This window comes from Vipera berus (genome assembly GCF_964194415.1).
Source record: "Vipera berus genome assembly, chromosome: 5".
Taxonomy (NCBI): Eukaryota; Metazoa; Chordata; class Lepidosauria; order Squamata; family Viperidae; genus Vipera; species Vipera berus.
The window spans coordinates 80,266,819-80,292,052 of NC_138207.1; the positions used below are offsets into that span (position 1 = coordinate 80,266,819).

At 38.2% G+C, this 25,234-nt stretch overlaps 1 protein-coding gene across 1 annotated transcript in view; it reads right to left on the bottom strand.

The window, feature by feature from the left end:
* PCDH15 (protocadherin related 15) overlaps nt 1-25,234 on the bottom strand; it is a gene marked incomplete at its 5' end in the record, with an annotated part of 435,974 nt that overhangs the window by 314,461 nt on the left and 96,279 nt on the right. The window contains 3 exons of the mRNA XM_081330024.1: nt 5,127-5,297; nt 11,575-11,685; nt 14,130-14,249. Of these exons, the coding sequence (XP_081186150.1) occupies nt 5,127-5,297; nt 11,575-11,685; nt 14,130-14,249 (402 nt within the window). The remainder of the gene's footprint in view (nt 1-5,126; nt 5,298-11,574; nt 11,686-14,129; nt 14,250-25,234) is intronic.

The following is a 25,234-nucleotide window of genomic DNA, read 5'->3' on the forward strand; positions in this document are numbered from 1 at the left end:
TTTGTAATTTTAAATTATGCAATTATGTTTTAGGCTTGTGTTCATTTAGAAGCGAATCCTATATTAAATTGTTCGGTAGGTAACAGCTTTGTATGATATGGTGCTTCTGTTGCTTAGAATCAGAATGTTTATTGGTTGAAGGCAAGCAACATACTATTTCCCCCCATTACTGAGCTATATAACACATCACAAATATTCCACGTCATTAATATGGATGTTCTCATTTATATTTAGATAGCCATTTGAGCATCATTATGGCAGGAAAAGAAGGCAAAATATTGGCATTCCAAAAATGCCATTTTTTTGTCATTGGCACCCAGAAAATCCATTAAAATCCTCAAGAATTTGTTTCATTTTTAGCGCTTCAAATTATACAAACCTTGGTGTTAGCCTCCCAGCCTACTGATTCAAAATGCAGAAACGTCTATTATAATTAGAATGTGTTCACATATGTATTTTTAACAAAGGAGAAAAATAATACAACCTTTTCTATTTCCTAGGAAAGCTTCCTTTACAGGATTGGCACTTTGGGGATGTTTTATATTATAGCAACAAACAGATCCAAGAAATTATTTCTAGGGCTATTACACAAACAAAGTATTGCAAGGTCCTCAACCAGTTGATCCGTAGACAGTGATGGTGGTAATGGTGATGAATCCTTTCCATATGCATGAGATGAACTAATCCTATAGTCCATTGAAGTCATAGAACTTGAGTACATTATGAGAAGCCAAGCTAATTAGCTATCAGTTCATTTCTTATTCTTACAAAGACAGTTATCCAATGATGGGACCTCTCTCACCTATCGAAGTGTTGTAGTATCTTTCTATCATTTCTGCCTCACCATGGAAGAAGCCAGCAAGCAACATATGGAAATGGCCATAGCAACACGTTTAGCACCAAGTGGGAATAATCTTAATTGTTTATCAGTCAACAGTCTGATAAACAAAATCTGAGTCTGAAGGCAGGATAGGGGTGGAACAACTAGGGACCCTCCTTAGTTCTCTGGAAAGTAAAAAGCAGGAGAACAGAAGGAAAATACTTTCAGCCTTGCAATATTTTTTTTACAATATTTTTTTACTGTAACCTTCTAACCTTTTACTTTCCCAGAAAACTAGGAAAATGCTTCTGAGATGGTTTCTGAACTTCTACTCCTTTGGGCTCAGATTTCACTTATCAGGATGGCCAATTTTCCTCTTGTCTTCCATGGTTATTCTCATAGTCCATTACAAAGTTCTAGGCATGAATGACAATACTTTCAATAATAGTTTTCTCAATGGAAAACATTAAGCTATACCAACTCTCTTAAGTGTCCCAAAGATAAATGTAATGCACTCTAATTCTTTTTACAATACTTAATGTGGAGTGAAAAGCAAGGTTTTACACCTGGGCGGGAAAAAACAAGTACAGATTAGCAACACCCGGCTCAAAAACAGTAACTGGGAGACGGACCTTGGAGTCCCAGTGGACGATCACTTAAATATGAGTCAGCAGTTTGTGGCAGCAGTCAAAAAAGCTAATACAATCCTTGGTTGTATAAATAGAGGCATAGAATCAAAATCACATGAAGTATTAGTACCGCTTTATAACGCCTTAGCGGTACTAATACTTCATGTGATTTTGGTCACCACATTACAATAAAGATGTTGAGACCTTGAAAGACCCGTTTTGGTCACCACATTACAATAAAGATGTTGAGACCTTGAAAAAAGTGCAAAGAAGAGCAACTAAGATGATTAAAGGCCTAGAGACTAAAACATATGAAGAACAGTTGCAGGATTTGGGTTTGGCTAGTCTAGAGAAAACAAGGACTAGTGGGGACATGATAACAGTATTCCAGTATTTGAGAGGCTGCCAAAAAGAAGAGGGGGTCAAACTTATTTTCCAAAACACCAGAAAGCAAGACAAGAAACAACAGATGGAAACTAATCAAGGAGAGAAGCAACCTGGAATTAAGGAGAAACTTCCTAACAGTGAGGACAATGAACCAGTGGAACAGCTTGCTTTCATACGTTGTGGGTGCTTCATCACTCAAGGTTTTTAAGAAGAGACTGGATAGCCACATGTCTGAAATGATATAGGGATTTCTGCTCAAGCAGGGGGCTGGACTAGAAGACCTCCAAGGTCCCTTCCAGCTCTATTCTGATTATGATGTTGCAAAGCTATTGCTACTTTAATGATTCTGAAAAGAAATGATTACATTCTACAAGTATTTTCTTCTTTTAAATCAGATGATAAAATCAACTGAAAAATATTACACTATAAAAATATTCTGAAGAGCTACATTTAAGAAATATTTATGATCAATTCAGAGTAATATTATTTCTTACCTGAAAAGACTATTTGTACAAAACAACCCTCTTATAAATGGGTCAGTGTACATTGCAAAAGGGAAATTAAGCAAATAAAAATATGACACGAGGATGCTTATAAATAATTTTTCCCATGTTTACAAAGGTTTATTTATGTCCATGATATATATATTATTATTAATATCATTTTCATCAGTTTGGGGAGAACACATAAACCATGTCTGAGATGGTTAACTAAAGCATAGTTTGATAATGCTGTAAATACTAAAAACCTACAAAACTAAGATAAAGGCTCAGCAGGAGCTGGGTCCTCTGATGCGTGTTATCGGGAAGGCTCTGACCAATAAATACTTATGTCATGTTAACTGTATGGGCTTAAGGAATCACTATTAAAGCTGGAGAGTCAGAAATCAGCAATTTCCAGTCTAGTGAAAAGCTGTTATTTAAATATACTTCAATGGTATAGGTATAGGTATATATTTCAATGGTAAAGGTTCTCCTGCTTGAGCAGGAGGCTGGACTAGAAGTCCTCCTAGGTCCCTTCCAGCTCAGCTCTACTCTACTCTACTCTACTCTACTCTACTCTACTCTACACTCTACTCTACACTCTAATCTACTCCACTCTCTTCTCTTCTCTTCTCTTCTCTTCTCTTCTCTTCTCTTCTCTTCTCTTCCTATTCTATTCTATTCTATTCTATTCTATTCTATTCTATTCTATTCTATTCTATTCTATTCTATTCTATTCTATTCTATTCTATTCTATTCTATTTAACCTGTTTAACATCTATATGAAGCCGCTGGGTGAGATCATTCGTGGTTTTGGAGTTGGGTATCACCAATATGCTGATGATACCCAACTTTTTATTTCTACCCCAAACCACCCCAGCGATGCCCTCGACGTGATGTCCCGTTGCCTGGAGGCGGTCCGGGTCTGGATGGGGAGGAACAGGCTTCGACTCAACCCTGACAACACTGAGTGGCTGTTCGTGCCGGCATCCCGGGAAATTCCGATTATCCCATCATTGGCCATGGGGGGTGAGCTATTACCCCCCGTAGATAGGGCCCGCAACTTGGGGGTCCTTCTAGATTCACAGCTCTCCTTGGAAGAGCATATTGGAGCTGTGACTAGGGGGGCCTTTGCCCAGGTTCGCCTGGTGCGCCAGTTGCGGCCCTATCTAGACCGGGATGCCTTGCGCACAGTCACTCATGCGCTCGTGACCTCTCGTCTAGACTACTGTAATGCTCTCTACATGGGGCTGCCCTTGAGGTCCACCCGGAGACTCCAGCTGGTGCAGAATGCAGCCGCGCGAGTCGTCTTGGGAGTTTCCCGATACTCCCATGTTACACCTCTGCTCCGCGAGCTGCATTGGCTACCGGTTGCTCTCCGGGTGAGGTTCAAGGTGTTAGTTATGACGTACAAAGCCCTTCATGGCATGGGTCCGGATTACCTACGGCAACACCTGCGACCGGCGTCAACGTCCCTCCGTCCAGTGCGCTCCCACAGAGAGGGCCTCCTCAGGGTGCCGCCGATCAAAGAATGCCGATTGGTGACCCCCAGGGGGAGAGCGTTCTCTGTGGGCGCGCCAGACCTCTGGAACAGCTTACCGGTTGAGCTCCGGATGGCCCCCGACCTTCGCTCCTTCCGGCGCGATCTTAAAACATTCTTTTTCGAACAAGCTGGCCTGGTCTGATGGGATGGGGTTGGGTTTTTAAAATTAGTTTTTAACTTAATTATGTATTGATTTTATGGGCATGATGTTTAATTGGTTTTTAATGGTTTTTTAATTTTTGTATCTGGTTTTTTATTGTGTATTGCCCTGTTCACCGCCCTGAGTCCTTCGGGAGAAGGGCGGTATAGAAATCAAATTATTAAATTAAATTAAATTATTATTCTATTCCTATTCTATTCCTATTCTATTCCTATTCCTATTCCTATTTCTATTTCTATTTCTATTTCTATTTCTATTTCTATTTCTATTTCTATTTCTACTGTATTTCTATTTCTATTCTATTCTATTCTATTCTATTCTGTTCTGTTCTGTTCTGTTCTGTTCTGTTCTGTTCTGTTCTATTCTATTCTATTCTATTCTATTCTAATTTCTAAGCCTCACCGGCAAACTAGATAGGTAACACAATCAAATTACCTAATTCTATTTTATATAAAATTACACTGACTTAATCTTGCAAGTCTGAAAGTACATTTCTCTCTCTGTCTCCTTTATAGCCTGAGAAACTAGGCAGGGTCTCTTCTGACCCTCTTGCTCTACCCACTATCCAGCCGTGGGCTATGCTGTCTCTTATCTGTTCCTCAGTTAGCATCTCTTTACCCAGCCTCCCAAGGTCTTTTCCACATACCATTACATCACCTCCCAAACCATCAAGTGACCAGTCAATTTAGAAAATCAGGAATGTTATAAACTATACGTTTATAAGATTTTTTTATATAGTAAGGTGAACAATCCAGTGTTATGTTTGAGGTTCCATTCTTCTGTGCAATAAAGACATCAATTTAACCAAGTCATACCTGGGAGACTTTTGTCAAGTCTAGCTAAGAGTTGAATTAAGGGTTAAGTGTCTGGAGGTGTATGATTTATTGCCAGTCCGGGAGTGAAGCTTGACAAGAATCCACTCAAGAGTCTGATAAATCAGGCGTTGCAATTTGCATGCAGCTGCAAAAATGAGGCTGTCTCTGACATAGCTGGATATATGGCTGGCCTCTGTTGAGTCTGCTGATTGTAAGCTTGTGTTGCACAATTAGTGATGACTAAATACAGGTGAAGAATGAATGGATTCAATTAACATGCTTGTACTTACAGGGTCAGTGAGTTCTGGCAAACTAGCTTGATAAGTGAGTGGCCGGCAGTCCCGAGTGTTAAAAACTAATATACATGGAAGGAACATTGGTCCAAGGTCATCCCCATCAAGGACATCAACAGTAAGGGTGGCTGTGCTTGTTCTTCGTTCCACCAGATTTTGAGCTCGATCCTGTGTAGAAAACAGAATGCTTAAAGCCGATTCTTGCAATTCCTCCAAAAAGAATGATGTCTTTCAATACAGGTAGACCTTGACTTACAACCATTCATTTATTGACCATTCATACTTACAACAGTGGCTTTGAAAAAAGTGACTTATGACCGCTTTTCACCCTTATGACCACTTTTCACCCTTCTGACCATTTCTGCATCCCCATGGTCACATGATCAAAATTCAAATGCTTGGCCACTGGCATGTCAGTATGACAGTTGCACGGTCTTGGTGTCATGTGATCACTATTTGTAACCTTCCCACCTGGCTTCCAAAAAGCAAATCCAATGAGGGAAGTCAGTCATGACTGCATGATTCGCAATTCAACTGTGGCATAAAGAAAGGTCATAAAATGAGGCAAAATTCACTTAATGATTGATTTGACAACTAAAAATGTTGGGCTCCATTGTGGTTATAGGTTGAGGACTACCGGTAAAAAAAATATTTACCATTTCATAACATGCAATTTCAGACTGAATCCTGTGATGTTCTTGTGAACAGAAGTAATGTACTGCCAGACTCCAGATAGCAGCATATAGCAGTAGAAACTGGATGGAAGTTTTACTTTCTTTTCTTAAAGCAGGTGGCAAGTTGGATTTGTTTTTATTTCTTCCTGTCACTAATTTTATTCTCAATCATATCATATCCTTTCCCCCATTACTTTAGGTATGTGTCTGTTTCTACCTCTCTCATTATGTACTTATTTCAAGATACTCATCTCTTCTCTTCTCTGCATTTTCACATTAAGTCTCTTTCTCCTTTCCTGGTGTTCCAAGTTATTCAACTCCTTGAATAGTTCTGTGAGATGTTAGCTGACATCAAACACAAATATACAAATGTATCTCAGAGAATGTTGAATGCAGAAACTAACTTTTAGTGATTCTTTAATAACACTGACAAATAAAGCTAATTAATCCAACAGCAAAGAAATCTACTATCGGCCATGTGCGAAACATAACTTGCAAAAATGAAAAGGGTTTTTCTTCCCTCTCCCCTGAAATATTTGAGGATAGGAACAAATAAAAAAGACTTTGTGATTAAAATTTCTTTTTTGTAAATTTAGGGGCAATAAGTATTGTTTTCTTTGCAGAACTACAAGTGAGTTTAATCCCCTTTCTTTCTACAAACTTTCTATAGTTTTAATTATTCAATCATTTATCAGTCATCCCTGATAAACATGCTCCATCTATTCTGCTTTCTGAAAGAAAAATTAGTCAATTCTGTTGCTTTTCAAACAGAAAAGATTAAGCATTCTGCAGGAAAAATGAACTCAGACTGATACATATGGTACGCCAACCTTGCTAAAGTTTGTAGGAAGATTGTCAGACTGCAGAGTTTCTTAATTTTAAATTTACTATTTCTGTTTTTAGTCTTATGACTAAAGAACTGTAAAAGGTAAAGGTAAAGGTTCCCCCGCACATGCGTGCTAGTTGTTTCCGACTCATCTCCGTTTCAAAGCCGAAGAGCCAGCGCTTGTCCGAGGACATCTCTGTGGTCATGTGGCCGGCATGACTAGACGCCAAAGGCGCACGGAACGCTGTTACCTTCCCACCGTAGTGGTCCCTATTTTTCTACTTGCATTTTTACGTGCTTTAGAACTGCTAGGTTGGCAGAAGCTGGGACGAGTAACAGGCGCTCACTCTGTTACGCGGCCCTCAGGATTCGACCCGCCAAACTGCCAACCATCTGGTCGACAAGCTCAGTGTCCTAACCCACTGAGCCACCACGTCCCTTTAAAGAACTGTAGTGAAATAGTATTACATGTATTGTTATAAAGTAACAATTATAGAGCATTTCAGAATGGCAGTTACAGCTTTATTCATGGTAACTGAACAATTGAAGAGGGGCATTCAAATTAATGGAAGACATCCATATGTACCATTCCTACATTCTGTCCGTTTCTCTTGAATCAATTGAAAAATAAAAAGAAGAAAACTGGAGAAAGTTTAAAATCTCCAACCGGCTACATTCAGATGGAAGCAAACTGCTCACTCTAGGAGGGATCAGCTATATGATAGATGAAATTCTCCAAGGGCACACAAATCTCACAAGCATTAAGAAGCCAGATGGAAGACAATTAAGCAGCCGCAACACACATGCTTACAGTATATAGGTGGACAGCAGAGGAGCAGGAAATGACAGCACCATTTGCAAATGAATCTGAAACTATGGACAGAAGTAGAAATAGCAGTACATATTCAGGCCTGGCAGGAGCGCCTTATGATTCCAATCAGTAATATTCTGATCACACCTCATGCTCCCTTAGCATTTGCTCTTTCCCCTCTCATTCCCTTCCCTTACTGTGTCATATCTAGGAAAGGGGAGAAGAGGGAAGGGAGGGCTGAGTTTGAGTTAAGTGAATTGTAACTAGAGTCTTAGAAGGAAATATTCAGATCATTGGAACTTCTGCAGCAGAGGTTTGGCAGCAAGGAATCTGAGCCCTGGTGTGTCGAAAAAGGCCATTTACACCAGGGGTGGGGAATGGTGCACCCTTCATGGCTTGTGGACTTCCACTCCCAGGAATTCTGTGAGTTAGGGTCCACAAGTCATAAAGGGGCCATCGTTCCCCACCTCAGATTTAGACCATCAATTCTAACTGCTGCTCAAAGCAGGAATTCTAATTAAGGCATACTTTATAGATGTTGTCCAGTTGCTGCTCACTTTCATGATGAGTTGCTTTGTTGAATTGCTCTAGAATATTCAGCCAGAATCTGTTTCTTGGTAATTCAGATCTTTTAATTAACAAATGTGAGAGTAGGAATTCTACAAAAATGGATCAGTTTAAGTACCTTGAAAGTAGTCTGTGCAATTCAGAAATAAGGGGAATACATATTAGCTCTACTTGTAAACTAAACATCTGATTTGGGAAAAATATTATTTTTCCAGGGCTAAGAAGAGTTTAAGACTTGGCCCAATGCAATTATTAATTGACTTCATAGTTTTGCTATACCATATACCGGTAATCATTAGTACCTTAGGGAGCACCTGCTGCCGGCATCAACTTCCCTCCGCCCTGTGCGTTCCCACAGAGAGGACCTCCTCAGGGTGCCACCGATCAGAGAATGTCGATTGGTGGCCCCTAGGGGGAGGTCCTTCTCTGTGGGCGCCCCGGAGCTATGGAATCGGTTGCCGGTTGAGCTCCGGATGGCACCCGACCTCCGCTCCTTCCGACGCAATCTGAAAACGCATTTATTTGAACAAGCCGGCTTGGCCTGATGGGGGATGGGTTGGGTTTTTATTGTTCTTAATATTTGTATTTATTGTTTTTTACCTTGGGCATTATGTTTAATTCCTTTTAACTTTTGTATTTTTTGTATTTTATACATTTGCCCTGTTCACTGCCCTGAGTCCTTCGGGAGAAGGGCGGTATATAAATAAAATAATAATAATAATAATAATAATAATAATAATAATAATAATAATAATAATAATAATAATAATAATAATAATAATAATAATAATTGTAGATTTACCTATCATCTACAAATAGTTACTTATTTTAAACCTGCACTTTATGTATTTATGTTGCTGGTCTGGACCATAATAAAGTAACTTATTTTATTATATAATGTGTTATAAATTGTTTTATACACACACACACACACACACACATACATACATATATATACATATATATACACACAAACATACACACACACACACACACACACACACACACACATATATATATATATATTTAATTTAATTTAATTTATTATCATTTCTATACCGCCCTTCTCCCGAAGGACTCAGGGCGGTGTACCTATATACCTATACATGCACACACACATACACACACACACACATATGTATACATGTATATATATATACACACATATACAGTAAGGGACGAGGTGGCTCAGTGGGTTAGGACGCTGAGCTTGTCAATCAGAAGATCGGCAGTTTGGTGGGTCGAATCCCGAGTGCCGCGTAGCAGAGTGAGCACCTGTTACTCGGCCCAGTTTCTGCCAACCTAGCAGTTTGAAAGCACGTAAAAATGCAAGTAGAAAAATAGGGACCACTACGGTGGGAAGGTAACAGCGTTCAGTGCGCCTTTGGCGTCTAGTCATGCCGGCCACATGACCACGGAGATGTCCTTGGACAAACGCTGGCTCTTCGGCTTTGAAACGGAGATGAACACCGGACCCTAGAGTTGGAAACGACTAGCACGCATGTGCAGGGGAACCTTTTCCTTTACTTTTTATACATATACATATACCTATACCTATACATACACACACACAAATTATATATATATATATATATATATATATATATATATATATATATATATATATATATATATATACACACACACACACACATACATACATACATACACTCACACACACACATTAATTTCACACACGTTATTTTTTTATATATGTACTTTCCTGGTATCCTGAGAATGTCTCAGTATACTGCCAGCACTTTCTAATGGGATGCAGATAACTATGATAGCTACTAGATTAAAGATCTTAGGTTGAACATACTGTATTTCATTTATCTTCTATTCTGTGCTGCTTCTATCTGCTAAAAAGTGTTATGTAAAAGCCTCAGCTGAGTAAACCTGGGTAGAAGTCAGTATCTATGATGTCCTGTCATATAGAAGATTATAATTTGGAATGTAAAAGGAATAAATGGTAAAGAACACAAATAAAATTAAATAAATAAAATAGGTCTCCTCTATATCAGTAAAACTAAGAAAAAGGGGAAGATGAAATAGGTGTTATTACTTTCTGTGCAGCAGAGTTCATGAATGCATGCAGTGATGTGAAGGACAAGGTTTTTATTATGAATGAGAAGATGAAAATATATTGTCAAAAACTATGAATAGATATCATGTAGGTTATTTAATGGTGTGTGTGAAAGTAAAAATGATTGCATGGAATTGATAAAATCCTCACAAACAATAAAGTGAGAAGGCAATTTTTTAAACAGTGTATTGACTTAGTCCAAGCAAAGATGGTTTGCAATGGTAGAAAATTATGGAGAAGAATAGGCATAGTATTGATATAAAATAGTTTTGACTATGCTTTAGCTTTTCTTTCTCATTTAATGTGTCTCCTTTATTTGGCTTACTGTTTATTACTCTCTTTTTATGCTTTCTATAATGTTGTTTACTGAAAAAGGACAGGAAGGAAAGGAAATAATATCTGAAAGACAGTGCTACAACAAAAGCATTAGGCTGATCCTCAAACATGAAAGTGCTATCTCATCACTCAGAGATCTGAAATATTTATTTTAAAAAAATATATGGCCACCCTACTCAAACTTTGAAAAGCATGCAATAAGCAAACAATCAAGTAAGCAAACAACAAAGCAATTATGGCTAAAATCACAACAAGAGCAATTAAAAGGCAATCATCAACTCAAATTTGCTTTCTACCTTCCTAATGGTAGCCTCAATCATCTGGGCCCCAATGCCCAAGGAATGGCATATGTTTTTATGATCTTTCCATAGATCAACAGGGTGAGAGCCAACTATATATTAAAGAGGTTATTCCAGGGACTGGGTGCTGTAACGGAAAAGGCACACTTCCTAGGTGCCTTCAGATGACATTGCTTCAAGGAAGGACTAAAATATGTCCATCCTACTAAAGCACGAGGGACTGGCAGATGAAATAGGAGAAAAGCGGTCCTGAAAATAAGTTTCTCCTATTCCATGCAGTGCTTTATAGATGATAATCAACACCTTGAAAACTGGATTTGGAAGTCTATTGAGAGTTAATTCAGTCTGCAAATAGTGATATTATACACTATGCCCTTAGCTACGTATTATAGTTTCCAGATATTTTCAAGAGAAACTCCAGGCAGAATGTGTTGCAGTACAGAGATGGATTAAGGCATGAGTGACAGCAAGCTAAGCTTGATGCAAGACACAACGGGCACACAAAACTGGGATTTTGCTGAATCCTATTCCTCCACAGCCTCCAGATTAGAATAGAGAGTATCATTTGGTCATCAAAGGGCAGAGATAAACAACTCAGCATCATAAGCATATTTATTACCTCTTAATGTCTTTCCAATTTGGTCAAAACTCTGTGAGACATTTGATGTACAGCTCTTCATTTCGATATCTAAACTAATATCCAACCCTTGCAAAAATGCAGTGGGAAATTTGATAAATAATGTGTTCCTTCCTTGAATTATGACAAGAAAAAACATCTAAATATTTTCAAGTTTTCTTCCAAAGCAATCATATACATAATAAACACCCCAAAAACATCATGCTCACATTTGCTTGGACAATGACAAAATAACGTGACTTTTCTTCATAATTTAATCTCTCACGCAAAACTATTGCTCCAGACAATGTCAGAGGGATGTCAAAAGTCCTATTTGATGTCTGCAAAAGAAAAAAAAAGGAGGGGGGGGGGGAAAGGATGGATAAAGAATTGTAGGAAACGATGAGTTAACAGTTTAAGACCAGTGACCAGTGGCAATTAATGACAATGCCTCTAGCTACAAAAAAATGTACATTATTGCACACATTCTACTTTTAACTTTGAATTATCTAGTTTTCATTGACATAAACTGGTGAATTTCTTTAAAAAAGAAAAACCGGAACTTCTATTACGTTTAACATGTTTGGTGTTAAAACTGTACTTAGCAAATTTTTAAAAGGACGGACAATGATAATGCTTAATTTCATTCTCAAAGGTCATTCTCAAAGATCGCAAGACAAAATACAACCAATCTTTAACTTTCAACTATAAGTGAGTAACAAAAACACTTCATATTAGATACAAACAGAATTAAATCAAAGAAAGAGGGCTACAGTGACCTAGTGCAAATTGACAATAATAGCTAAGTGTTGGAGAAATGAAGCCTGCTCACACAGCCTAACTTTAATATCATTATGATTATTGTATACTGTACTGCCGATATGTTAAAAGTGAGACATGAAAATTGCATCTTTTTTCCATGTATTTAATGTATTTAATTTAATTTATTTGAATTTAATCTATTGGTCACTCCATCCCTGCACAATGTAAGTTGAAAAATTCCAAAGGATCTTTAGTGATGTAGAAACATCTAACTAAACTTTGGTGCTTAATGAAAGACTGTGAGTGGAAAGAAACATATATTAGATCATAAACAATAACCCCCTATACAGTTAGGACCTCAAATATATTTTTGGCCTGATGTAAGCGATCTTGATGGGTGTACACGTTTTACTAATTCAGCTGTAGATTCTCCCAATCTGATACAACATTAACAAAATCATGGCCCTTTCTTCATTGAAATTTTAATGTTTCCAAAATCTGAAGAAATATCAATTCTTATCCCATGGATATTTTTTTTCTTTTCCCAATAACTGTGACAATAGGTATTTTCTGGAATAAATCAAGATTTATAGAGCAAAGGCTATGAACTTTCTGGAACTCACAGGTTACCAAATACAGCCGCTCCTTTTTAACGGCATCAGTTAGCAACTGTTCGCAAATGCAAAGGTAATAAACAGAAAATCAATTTTCAACCAATGCATGAACTGCATGAACATTTGGGCGTGCGTACCCAGATTTTCACACCTGACAACAATGCATGCTGGAGTAAGAATAATGCTGGCATTGCTGTACAAGAGAATTTCATCTGAATGAAAGAGCAGCACCCAGTGATCTTCGTAATTTCTCTCTCTCTCTCTCTTTGTGTGTGTGTGTGTGTGTGTGTGTGTGTGTGTGTATGTCACATGGTTTGTTAGCAACCATTTCACATAATGACCATTTCGCTGGAACAAATTGTGATCACTAAATAAGGAGGGAGGGCATCATAATGTGCCTTCCTTCAAAGTCATTAAAACTTTGTAGTGGACCTGACTGGTCTACCCAGATATACATTTAACTCTTCATTAAAATTGCATTCTAGTTTGACTACAGTAGAATTCATTCATTCATTCATTCATTCATTCATTCATTCATTCATTCATTCTTTAATCAATTAATTAATTTATATACATGACAAGTGAGCAACTAACAGTTAGAATAGAAAAACAAAATTAAAAACAGGAATAATATTAAAATAGGAGCCAAGGACATTCGTGATCAAGCTGATCATAAAATGATCTCATCATTACTATCAAGGTCCAAGGCTTATTATTTATTTTATTTTATTTGTGTCAAATTTGAAGGCTGGCCATGGCAGAGAAGGTTGTCCTTCTGGATCCCAACAGGTAAAAAAAAATGTCTTTTGGCTGGAACCCAGGTACACAGCTCCTGTTAACAGGACAGGTAGAAAAATATTAACCTATTTTGAGATCCCTGGCCTTAAGGGGTAGGCATCCATCTTCATGGATAACTGACATTTGATAGTTCAAGTTCCTATGGTTTTCTACTTACCAACTAAAGTCATCTGGCTTTGAAAGAACCCCATTAGAAATAAATCCATATATCATGGACAGAACAATTGTTTCATATAGCTCAATCTTATTGGGAAAACCATTCTGAACAGTCTATTATTTTGCCAATATTCTTTACCAAGTGCAAATAAAACTTGTTACATTCACTGGATTCAATATGCTGACTTCATGATGATAAGCAAAGCAATTTTTTCATGTAGTCATCAGGAGCCAGAACTGACTCAAAGAACTACGACCACCATAAAATCTCTTTTAAGAATATTGCCTTGTTCCATTCATAGTAGTCAGACAAAACCTGACCAGAAAATACATTACTTAAACATTTCAATATACATTCGGATTAATAAAGGAATAAATTACGCATATCTATTTTGCTTTTATAAAAGAAAAAAAAATATTCCAACAATATTTACTGAAAATAAAATTTCACGTACTGGATCGCTGGGATTGTATTGGATGACATACTCTATCTGGCCATTGGGTCCATCATCTATATCTGTGGCGCCTCTGTTCCCAGAGAATCCAGTGAAGATGGTGGTTCCAACTGGTGTTAACTGAAAGAACAGATATAAGGTTCACGCTTAAAAATTCTTGAAGGAAACCCAAATTCTGTATGCAATTGTTTGTAAGTATGGTGGTAACTCTCCCAACTGAAACAAGATTGCCAATAATCATTTGTAACTTTAATATACAACAGTGCTGCCCCCCCACTTTTGGGCACCAGAGACCGGTTCCCTGGAGAAAGGTTCTTCCATGGACTGGATGGGGTGTGGTTTTGTGTTCTGCCTGCATCCTGCAGGTGGGGCTTTGCTTGTTTGCACGGCCGAGTTTCTGGCATGTTGTGGATTGCTGCCAGTCCACATACTGGGGGTTGGGGACCCCTGATATACAGTACAGTATTTTGAAGGGGAAAAAAACAAAACAAAACAAAAGGGAGAAAAATGAGAATACACACTTTACTAAAAAGCAGTGTTCTAGTATCTGAGGGGCTGCCACAAGGCAGAAGGGGTCAGGTTGTTCACCAAAGCACCAGAGGGAAGGACACGAAACAATAGTTGGAAACTGATCAAGGAGAGAAGCAACCTGGAATTAAGGATAAACTTCCTGACAGTGAGGACAATTAACCAGTGGAACAGCTTACCTCCAGAAATCATGGGCACTCCATCACTGGAGATTTTTAAAAAGAGACTAGACAATCACTTGTTTGAGATGGTGTAGGTTCTCCTGCTTGAGCAGGGGGCTGGACTAGAAGACCTCCAGGGTCCTATTCTATTCTATTCTATTCTATTCTATTCTATTCTATTCTATTCTATTCTATTCTATTCTATTCTATTCTATTCTATTCTATTCTATTCTATTCTATTCTAGTCTAGTCTAGTCTAGTCTAGTCTAGTCTAGTCTAGTCTAGTCTAGTCTAGTCTAGTCTAGTCTAGTCTAAAATTACACAACAGCATTGCTTAGATTAAAGTAAAATGCACATTGGAAAGTACAAGTTAATTACTACAGATTTTCATGATCCCACCCAATCTTGTCACAGATAAGGCTTCATGAAATAAAAAGGCACTCAAATTAAAACTTGCATGATAGACTCCTGATTCAAATTGTTTAATCAACTTCAGAGATAAGACTATGGATCAGCTTCCGAATGCTTGTTTCTGAAACTTTCACCTTTGGTGACACTAGCTAGGGCTGTTGGGAGTTGTAGTTCATCAATATCGAATCATAAAATCATAGTTCTGGAAAAGACAATTTAGGCCAGGGGTCTTCAAACCTGGCCCTTTTATGGTATGCGGACTTCAACTCCCAGAGTTCCTCAGCCAGGCACCCTGATTTAGGCTATCAATTCCAACTCTCTTCGGGGTAGGAATCGTGTAAAGTACCTTCAAGACATGACTGGAAAGCCTTTGCTTTGACTACATCCAATGAACAGAACCAACTGTCTCTCTAAGTATTTGATTCTGTCATCAAACTGCTCTTATATAAAGGGTATTTTCCTTAGCATTCCCCTACAAGAAGACCATTAATCTGTGTCATCTACCTTGAGACAACAGGAAACAAGCCATGATCATCTTTTGACTGATAATTTCCAAAAACATGTATATACCCAATTTTATTGGTCTTGGTCCTTTCCAAACACTGTGCCGAAAATTGAATTCAACACCTGAGCTGAGATTAAGCAAATGCAAAATAGAAAAATAAAATATTTCCCTTAATTTGAAAACAATGTTCTATTAATGCAAACTATATTTGCTGTTTTGCAGCCAAGTCACCTTCGTATTCAATTTATGATTAACTATAATCCCAATATCCTTTTTAGAGTTATTGTTGCAAAGCTAGTTATATCACATGCTAATGTTTGATTTATTTTTTCCTATGTGAAGAATTTTGCATTTTCAGCTCATATTCCAAGTTATACCCCATTTTTCATTTTTCCTTCACCACAAACTGTTGGATCTCTTTTTCTACAGATACATAAAAAGTACACAACAGATTCAATACTGTAACAAGTTCAAGGGAATACATAAAGGCTACTGATCTACTTTGGCACTGTTATTTCCAAAGCAACAAAGTAGATCTTAAGAACAGAGTGAAGGGTGTTTGCTGATGGTCATTTGGAAACATTACATTGCTTATTTTTCAAAAAGCTAGTTGTTAGTACCTAATACTGGGGAAGAACTGTTTCCCATTGGCCCTTGATAATAAAGAAAATAAGGCAAACTTTATGTAGACCAACTTCTGACATTCCTTCCCTCTAACTTTCTTCTGCCTTTCTAATTAATTACCTAATGGGATGTGGTGGCTCAGTGGGTTAGGACGCTGAAATTGATTTTAAAAAAACCAAAAACGGATAGTTCTGGTTTTTTTTTAAAATCAATTTCATGTCCCGTGGCTTTAAAGTGTTGGAACAGGGATGAAGTTTGTTCTCCCTTTCTGAGTGAGTTCCTGTGCTCTTCAATACATGCACTTATTCTTCTGTTGGTCTGTCCGATGTATGTGGTGGGGCAGGTGGTGCATGGGATTTCGTATACTCCTTGGTTTTCTAACCCAATTATGTCTTTGGGGTTTCTTAGGATGGTGGATATTTTTCTGTCTGTCTAGAATGCTGTTTTGATGTTGAGTTTTGGGAGGATCTTGCTGATTCTGTCTGTGGTCCCTTTTAAGTATGGGAGGAGGGCTTTGCCATTTTCTTGTTCTCTGTCTTGGGTTTTTGTGGGTGTCTCTCTTTGGATTAAGTTGGTAATCATGTTTCTTTGGAACCCGTTGGCTGTTAGTACATTAGTGAGAGTGTGTAGTTCGGTTTTTAGGTGTTGTTCGTCAGCTAGGTGTTTTGTTCTGAATGTCTTGGCTACGGAGTTGATCTGTGCTGGGTGGTGGTGTGAGAGTGCGTTCAGCGGTTTGTGTGTGTTTTTTTAATGGTAGATAGTGTGTCCTAGGGAGCCGTTGGATTTCTTGTAGACTAAGACATCAAGGAAGGGAAGTTGATTGTTAGCTTCTGTTTCCATGGTAAATTGTATTTTGGGGTGTAGGCTGTTGAGGTGTGTGAGGAAGTCATCCAGTTTTTCTTTGCCGTGTGGCCAGATTACGAAGGTGTCATCTACATATCTGAGCCAGAGTTTGGGTTTGTGGTTGGATTTTTCTAGAGCGAGGGTTTCAAAGTGTTCCATGTAGAGGTTTGCGATGACAGGTGAAAGGCGTGATCCCATGGGTGCTCCTTCCATTTGTTTGTATCTTTGTCCATTGTAGATGAAGTATGTGTTTGATAGGCAGTGGTTGGTCAGATCTAGGATGTGTTTTGGGGGGTTGTATTTATTTAGGATAGCTGTCAAGGCTTCTTTGATTGGCACTTGGGTGAAGAGGGATATGACATCGAAGCTCACAAGTAGGTCACAGGGCTGTAAGTTTAGTTTACTTATGATCTCTATGAATTGGAATGAGTTTTGTACGTGTGAGGTGATGGAATTTGCGTAAGGCTGTAGTTGTTTGGCAAGAAATTTGGCTAGATTTTGTAGAGGTGAGCCTATATATGTACAAATAGAAATAAAGATAATGGTAAAACAGGAAAGGGAAAAGAGGAAATAAAGTGAGGGAAGGGAGAAAAAGAAACAAAAATCAGTGACTTCCAACTTTTTTGGTGCACTAATATGCATAAAGGTAAAGGTAAAGGTTCCCCCGCACATGCGTGCTAGTCGTTTCCGACTCTAGGGGCCGGTGCTCATCTCCGTTTCAAAGCCGAAGAGCCAGCGCTTGTCCGAGGACGTCTCCGTGGTCATGTGGCCAGCATGACTAGACGCCAAAGGCGCACGGAACGCTGTTACCTTCCCACCGTAGTGGTCCCTATTTTTCTACTTGCATTTTTACGTGCTTTCGAATTGCTAGGTTGGCAGAAGCTGGGACGAGTAACAGGCGCTCACTCTGCTACACGGTACTCGGGATTCGACCCGCCAAACTGCCGATCTTCAGATCGACAAGCTCAGCATCCTAAGCCACTGAGCCACCGCGTCCCTCTAATATGCATAATAAGTCACAATATCAACTTTTCAGTTATGCCAAATAATAACCACTAGCCATTTCTATAAAAATAACCCACTTAATTATCAAAACCGAAAGCCAAAATTTCATCCCCCCCTCGTTCACACAGGAAGTCCCAAATAATCACAAAACCATTGGATTTAGTAATTATACCCTATGGAGATTATTATTATTATTTGATCATCACAGAAGACTCCTTGATTTCAAAATCAGATGAAGAATTTAAGAACAAAGTTATCTGAGAAAGTAATAGTGGTTAAATTTATAAAAGAACAGAGGCCTTATTTGGACATTTTAGCTTAACAAGTCAGTGGTGGATGAAAAGAAACTTAAGAGGATTGAGCAGCACAGCTGTTAGTTAGAACCATTTTGCCTTAAGTCGATTTTGATGATAGCCTTTATCAAAATCAAGTAATCTTTTTTTTTAGTGGCTTAAAGTGGTTTTTGACTTAAAGTGATTCTAAGAAACAATGGGGCCAGACTCTTAAAGAATGTGAACCTGAACTTGGGAATGAGGAATTAATGAATGAACCATTAAACTAGGAGTCTTAGGGAAAAAAAATCAGTCCTAAGAAAGAGGGATGTGTGAGAAGAAAAAAAAACCTCAAAATAATCCTGCCTTTTATACCTTCTTTTGGTATAAAATATGGTATAAGCAACTTTCCAATGTCACATACACCAATTTTCTCACATCCCATAACAACATATCAGAGAAAACTACATATTCTGATGAAAATATTTCTAAGGTGGCCCTCAATTAACAACCTCAATTGAGCCCAAAAAAAAAATATTGCTAAGTCAGACATTTGTTAAATGAATTTTGCCCTGTTTGACAACCTTCCTTGCTAAGTTAGACAATTGTTTAGTGAATCACTGCAGTTAAGTTAGCAACAGGGTTGATTTTTAAAAAAAAATAGTTTATAAAATAAAATACAAAAATATGAAAGCAAATAAATAAATGTAATAAAATAAATAAAATAAATAAATAGTAAGAAAAATAAGAAAGGGAAGGGGGAAAGGAGAAGTGTAGAAAAGAAGAGATAAAAGAAAAAAAGGCATTGACTTCTGATTCCCTCTGGGCAGTAGAATAAAACAGCAATATCAAACCTCAACTTTTACATAATGGTATAAACTAGTCATTTCTATAAAAATAAATCTATCTAATCAGTAAAATCCAAAATCAAAGTTCCATTTTTTTTCCATCTCAAGCACAAAGTCCAGAAGCGATTTCCAAGTAGAAACAAAAGTAGTTATGTTTTTTATTCTTTGATCAAAGCAGTCAATTTATCCATCTCTGCCAACTCTATCAACTTTTACAGCCGTTCGTCCATTGTGGAGATCGAAGTGTCCTTCCATTTTTGTGCATAAAGTAGTCTTGCTGCCGTCAAAATATATAACATCAAAGTTCCATTTTTTTTTCTCAAGTCTTTTTCCACGATACCCCAAAGAAAAGTTTCTGGTTTTAATTTTACGTTCACTTTAAGAATTTTCTATATTAGAATATGAATCCTACTCCAATATTTCTTTGCTTTATCATTTATCCACCATAAATGATAGTAGTAACATGGTTGTTAAGTCAATCTGGCTTCCCCGTTGACTTTGCTTCTCAGAAGGTTACAAAAGGTGATCACATGACACCAGGACACTGCGGCTGTCATAAATATGAATCAGTATCTGAATGTTAATCATGTGACAATAGGGATGCTGCAATAATTTTAAGTGTGAAAAATGATCATAAATCACTTTTGTAATTTTGAATGGTCTCTAAATGAACTGTTGTAAGTTGAGGACTACCTGTTTCCGTAAGTCCTGACTACTTCCCAAATGATAGATACCAAGCAACCTGGGCTGTTCCATTGTCTCAAGTAACTGGAATATGAAGTTTGATGAACATATGAAGTGTTCAGATATCATACCATCAAAATTGGCAGCTCCATAAAAGACACTATAGACCAGACATGTCAAACACAAGGCCCAGGGGCCGGATCTGGCCCGTGAAGTGGTTTCATGTGGCCCACGAAGCCATCCTGGAAACAGTGAGGGAACGGCCCCCACTGCCTTGGCCCTGGCCAGCCAGGAGCTAATGTACAATTTTGTGGTGGTCATCTATGCTGGAATACATTCAGTCTTAGCTCCACAAGGCCATCTGGAAATAGTGAGGGGCCGGCCCCTGCCGCATCGGCACTGCCCCCTGAGTGCACGCTGGGGAGGTATCACCCTTTGTGAGGAATGAAGAAATGCACCATTGCCTGGAAGTGGCCAGCACATGGCCCTGCCTATTTTGGCAGGGTAGGGGCTGGGCAGCGTTGCGCTTCTCTTCAGATTCATGCCACCCGGCTAAGCCTCTCGGCGCTGTGAGGAGAGCAGCCTGCTGCCTGCCGAAACTGGGCAGGCTGGGGGCTGGGCGGCATTGCGGTTCTCTTTGGATTTGCTGATGCGGCCCTCAACAAAATTGAGTTTGACACCCCTGGTATAGACAACCTAATACGCAATCTGATAGGCAATCTCCCTTATACCATTTCCTTAGCCATTGTAGTTGCTGAGGCACCTGTGCCAAAAAACATGAATGTTATCAAGAACATCATGGCTGATGCCAAAGCAGCATGCACTGTCACCAGACAGTGTGATTTTTTTACTGAATACAACTATTTCACCCTTAGCAAGATATACCTATAAACAGTAGCATAGTCATGGGCACAGACATAGCTCATCAATATTCTAACATTGATAATGACCTACTAATGTCTACAAACATCCTAGACCAGGCCTGTCTAGGGCCGGATGCATTACGATGAAACCGCGCCTTCCCCATTGCCGGCAATGGGGAAAAAGTGACAATACGTCGCCTGACGTCATGTGATCTCGTGAGTTTGACATGCCTGTCCTAGACCAAGAGAGAGAAATGATGGTATCATTAGCATAAGCTGCCCAGGGTCCCCTTGTAAAGGAAATAGGCATAATAAACAAACAAACAAATAAGGTAATACAGTAGTTTAACTATAGGGATTGAAATTCTGCTTTGGTTAGAGCCAGTGACCATTGAACTGACAGTGAGTGAATGAAAAGAAGAGGAGGCAAGATGCATCCCTGTTTCACTTTTGTCTGGATGAGAATATTTGCAGAAAGAAGACCATTACTATTGGATCTAACTTATGTGACAATATTAGCATGCAGCATCTTGATTAAACAGACTAGTGCAGGTGTCTTCAAATGTGGGCCCTTTTATGACTTGTGTACTTCAACTCCCAGAATTCCTCAGCCAGACATGCTGGCTGAGGAATTCTGGGAGTTGAAGTACACAAGTCATAAAAGGGCCCACGTTTGAAGACACCTGGAATAGTGTATAAGTCTATAGATGCCTGAACCAGCTTCCACCAGAACCCTTCACTGGATATGAAATAAAATGCAGATTTTAGGTCAATAAAAGCAGCATATAAGGAGTAGAAATGTTTTCCACATTTCTCTGGGGGGAAAAAGCAGGGTGGCACATTCATTCATGGTTGATCTGCTCTCCTTAAAGTCTGCTTTTTCTTCAGTTAGGAATTTCTCCTGTTCTAACTAACTGAGAAGCTTGCAACATAGGAAGCAGCTATGAGGTTTACTGGAATAGTAAGTGGACTTATGACATGGTTACTAGAAAGTTCCTTGTTATTAGTTTTTTAAAACAGTGGAACAGAAATATAACGGCTTCAGTCTTCAGGCATTTGAAAGGTATCATTAATATGGATAAATAAGGAGGCCAGAGGAGGAGATTACCTGTCAGAAACATTTTTCAACAATTCAGTGAGTATAAAATCACTGCCAAGGGCCTTATAATTTTTTAGTTGATTAATCAATTTGTTGTTGTCCATTTGAGAGATTGGTGGTCAAAGATGAATGTTATCTAGCAAGGCTGAAATGAAAAGCTGATGGAAGGGGAATCTCTATAATTGGCTATAAAACTTTACCCAACTTTTTAATGAAATCATACCTTCTGGCCAGCATGACCTATTAGTTGAGGTGCTTGTAATCATCTTCCAAAACAGAGTAGGATTTTTGTCTCTTGTGAACTGGAAAGGTAACTCCTGGTTATTTCGTGTGTGTATTTGTTTCCTCCTTTTCAATAGGTTTTTACAGCTTCCCTTAAGATCTAGAAATCCATCCCTGGTGACAGGTCAATTACTGAATTTATAATTTTGAATCAGATTTTCTGCCTGGAGTGTGGAGGTTTACCTATGCTGATGTGTGGATAGTTACCCATCAAACTTGTGTATCATTGTGTTATACATAGCAAAAACCTCTGCAGAGTTTGAGTTCTCAATCAGGAGCTTTTGCAGCTCAAGGGTCTGATATGAGGCAGAAGTAGTTGGGTCATTCTTGACATTTTGTGAGACCATCTAATCATTAGTCATGCTAAATTCATGCTTTGATCTCTGGAGTGATATCCTCACCTCTGGCCTTTTGGATGAAAAACATGGCTGTTGAACTCAGTAAAAGAGCTTTGTCAATAAGGCTGTATCCGACATTTGCTAATAGGACCTAGATTTTGGATAACCAGTTCAGCTCTGTCAGGTAATTCTGCAAGTTTATCCAAAGTGGCATTTGTTGAGGAAAGCTTCTTGCAAGGAGGACAATAAACACTTGTTAGTAAAACATGTCTTGGTGAACTAGCTTAGAGGCTAATGCCTTTTTCTCACCTGCCCTCATCTTAGAAATTGGGGACAACAGATTATTTAATATAAACATACAAATGCCTACTCAACCTTGTACTCTTATATCAACAGAAACAGCTTCAGCAAAGTGAACCAATTAGTCTTGGAGTAATGGAGGCTCCGGAGACCATATGTCCTATAACAAAATGAAATCATATTTACTAATTAAGTTTTAAAATATGGATCATCTATTCTGGATTTCCAGTCAGCAATGTTCCAGGAATAGGACAGCTTTTGACCTTTGCTTGGTCAGCTGGAAGATTGATTATGATATTGGGTCAATTAAGGTGAAGGTTTTCTTGATGGAGACAGGATGAGGTAAGTTGAATAAACAGTATGATTCAGTAGGAGATAGTACCGTTGGAAGTCTTTGAGGATCTGTTTGAAAAAGGAGAAAGTAGAAAGACCCAGGTCATAGTGTGCCAATGAGAACTCAAACCTGAGGAAATAAAACATTAGGATAGATTAGATGATAAATATTACCTACAGGATCATCACGAAGATCAGGTTGACAGTTGAATTCAGTATTTGTTTATTGGGGCCATGGTTGTATCAAAAGTGATTTTTATTTCGAAAAGGCAACTGGACTGATTTTTTGAGGAAGAAGACATTTCACTTCCTATCCTGGAAGCTTCATCAGTTGTATTGAATGGTGTGGAGATGGAATTGACAATAATTGTCTCATAAATTAATTCCATAGCTTAAGGTTCAATTTTAGACAAAATCTCTGCCTATCCATTTGGGCCATTATATTGTAAGAGTTAATCAGTTCCATTTTGGCCAGGCCTAGTAATGTTTCTCTAACTCCATTGGAATGTTTGAATCCACAAGGCTGGAGATAAGAAAGAGGAAGTGTGGCAGCTGTCCAAACTGGACAAGCATTTTTGAATGAATAAGCTGTTGCAATATTGTCTAAAAGAAGTCTCATATCTAGATCAATAAACACTTGAATGGGGAAATTCCAAAAGATTACAGAAAGGGACTCATTTGTAATAGCACTGATGGAACAAATGAATTGGTGAACAACAATGGGGATCTTTTTCTGTCATTCGTATTAGGAAACCAATTAATCTGCACAAGATCAATGGTATAAAGATGGCAGGAAAGCAACTTGCTTAGAGAAAAATGAACAGAGCCGCTAGTATCCTATCTTCTTGGATTAATGCTGTTATTAAGAATGGATAAAACTATCTGTGGATAAGTGAGGGGAAACAATCTGTTTATGATTTGGGCTGGCCTAAGCTCCAAGATTGCTGCTTTCACATCATTGTCCTGGCATAGGAGCTTTGAGTTCAAAGGCAAATTTTGGGATTATGTGATAGGTGAAGTATTGAGGTAGGATGATATAAAATAAAATAAATAAAGTATAAAAAAATGGTTCGAGAAACAATAACTAAAAGTCAAGATAAACAAGTACTTGAGATTCTACCTCTAACACATCTTGTAGGGGGGAAATGCCAATATCATCATGGGCGACCTAAAATAACACATTCTTATTTCTTACTCGCTGAAGTCCTTCCTTTACCTGAGATTCATTGATGACGTTTTTATCATCTGAATTCAAGGAAATGAATCATCAAATTTCAAATTATGACATCAAGAGCTTTCATCCTACCATTAACCTCAGCCTCAATTTCAAGCTATATTTAGAACAGGTCAATTTTCTTAATGTTCTGGTAAAACTGCACATATACATACATTACATACATACACATATGCACATACATTATTTTGGACATCTACAGATCATCATGCATATCAGTGTGTTTCCAGCTCCATGCAGAATACACTGCCAAATCCAACATTTATAGCCAAACTCTGTGCTACAAATGGATTTTTTCTGATTCATTTGACAGAGTTACTCAACTGATGGAATTAAACTAGGCATTCAGGAGACTGAACTATTCACTAAGAGGGATCAGACAAATCAATATAGCTAGATCAATTCCTAGGAAGGACCTTATTAAAAGACAGAAACAAAAATACCACTGATAGCCATCTACAACTCAAAGCTCAAACTACTCAAACCCCTTACTAATAAGCTACCACCTATATTGAACAATGACACAGCACTTTCTCAGGCCTAAATCAGAGTCTTATAAGTAACAAGAAACAGCAGGACAATGAGGTCATCAGGGGAACCAGACCTGCAAGAAACCCAAACATCTATTCCTCCCCCAATATCTACCTGAACAGCACTATCACATATACACACAAGATGAGAGACACCTTCACATGATCTTTCTCTAATATAAAATATCATATCATCATACCCCTCTGAATTCTATATTGGACTTTGAGCAAAATTATTCAGGACA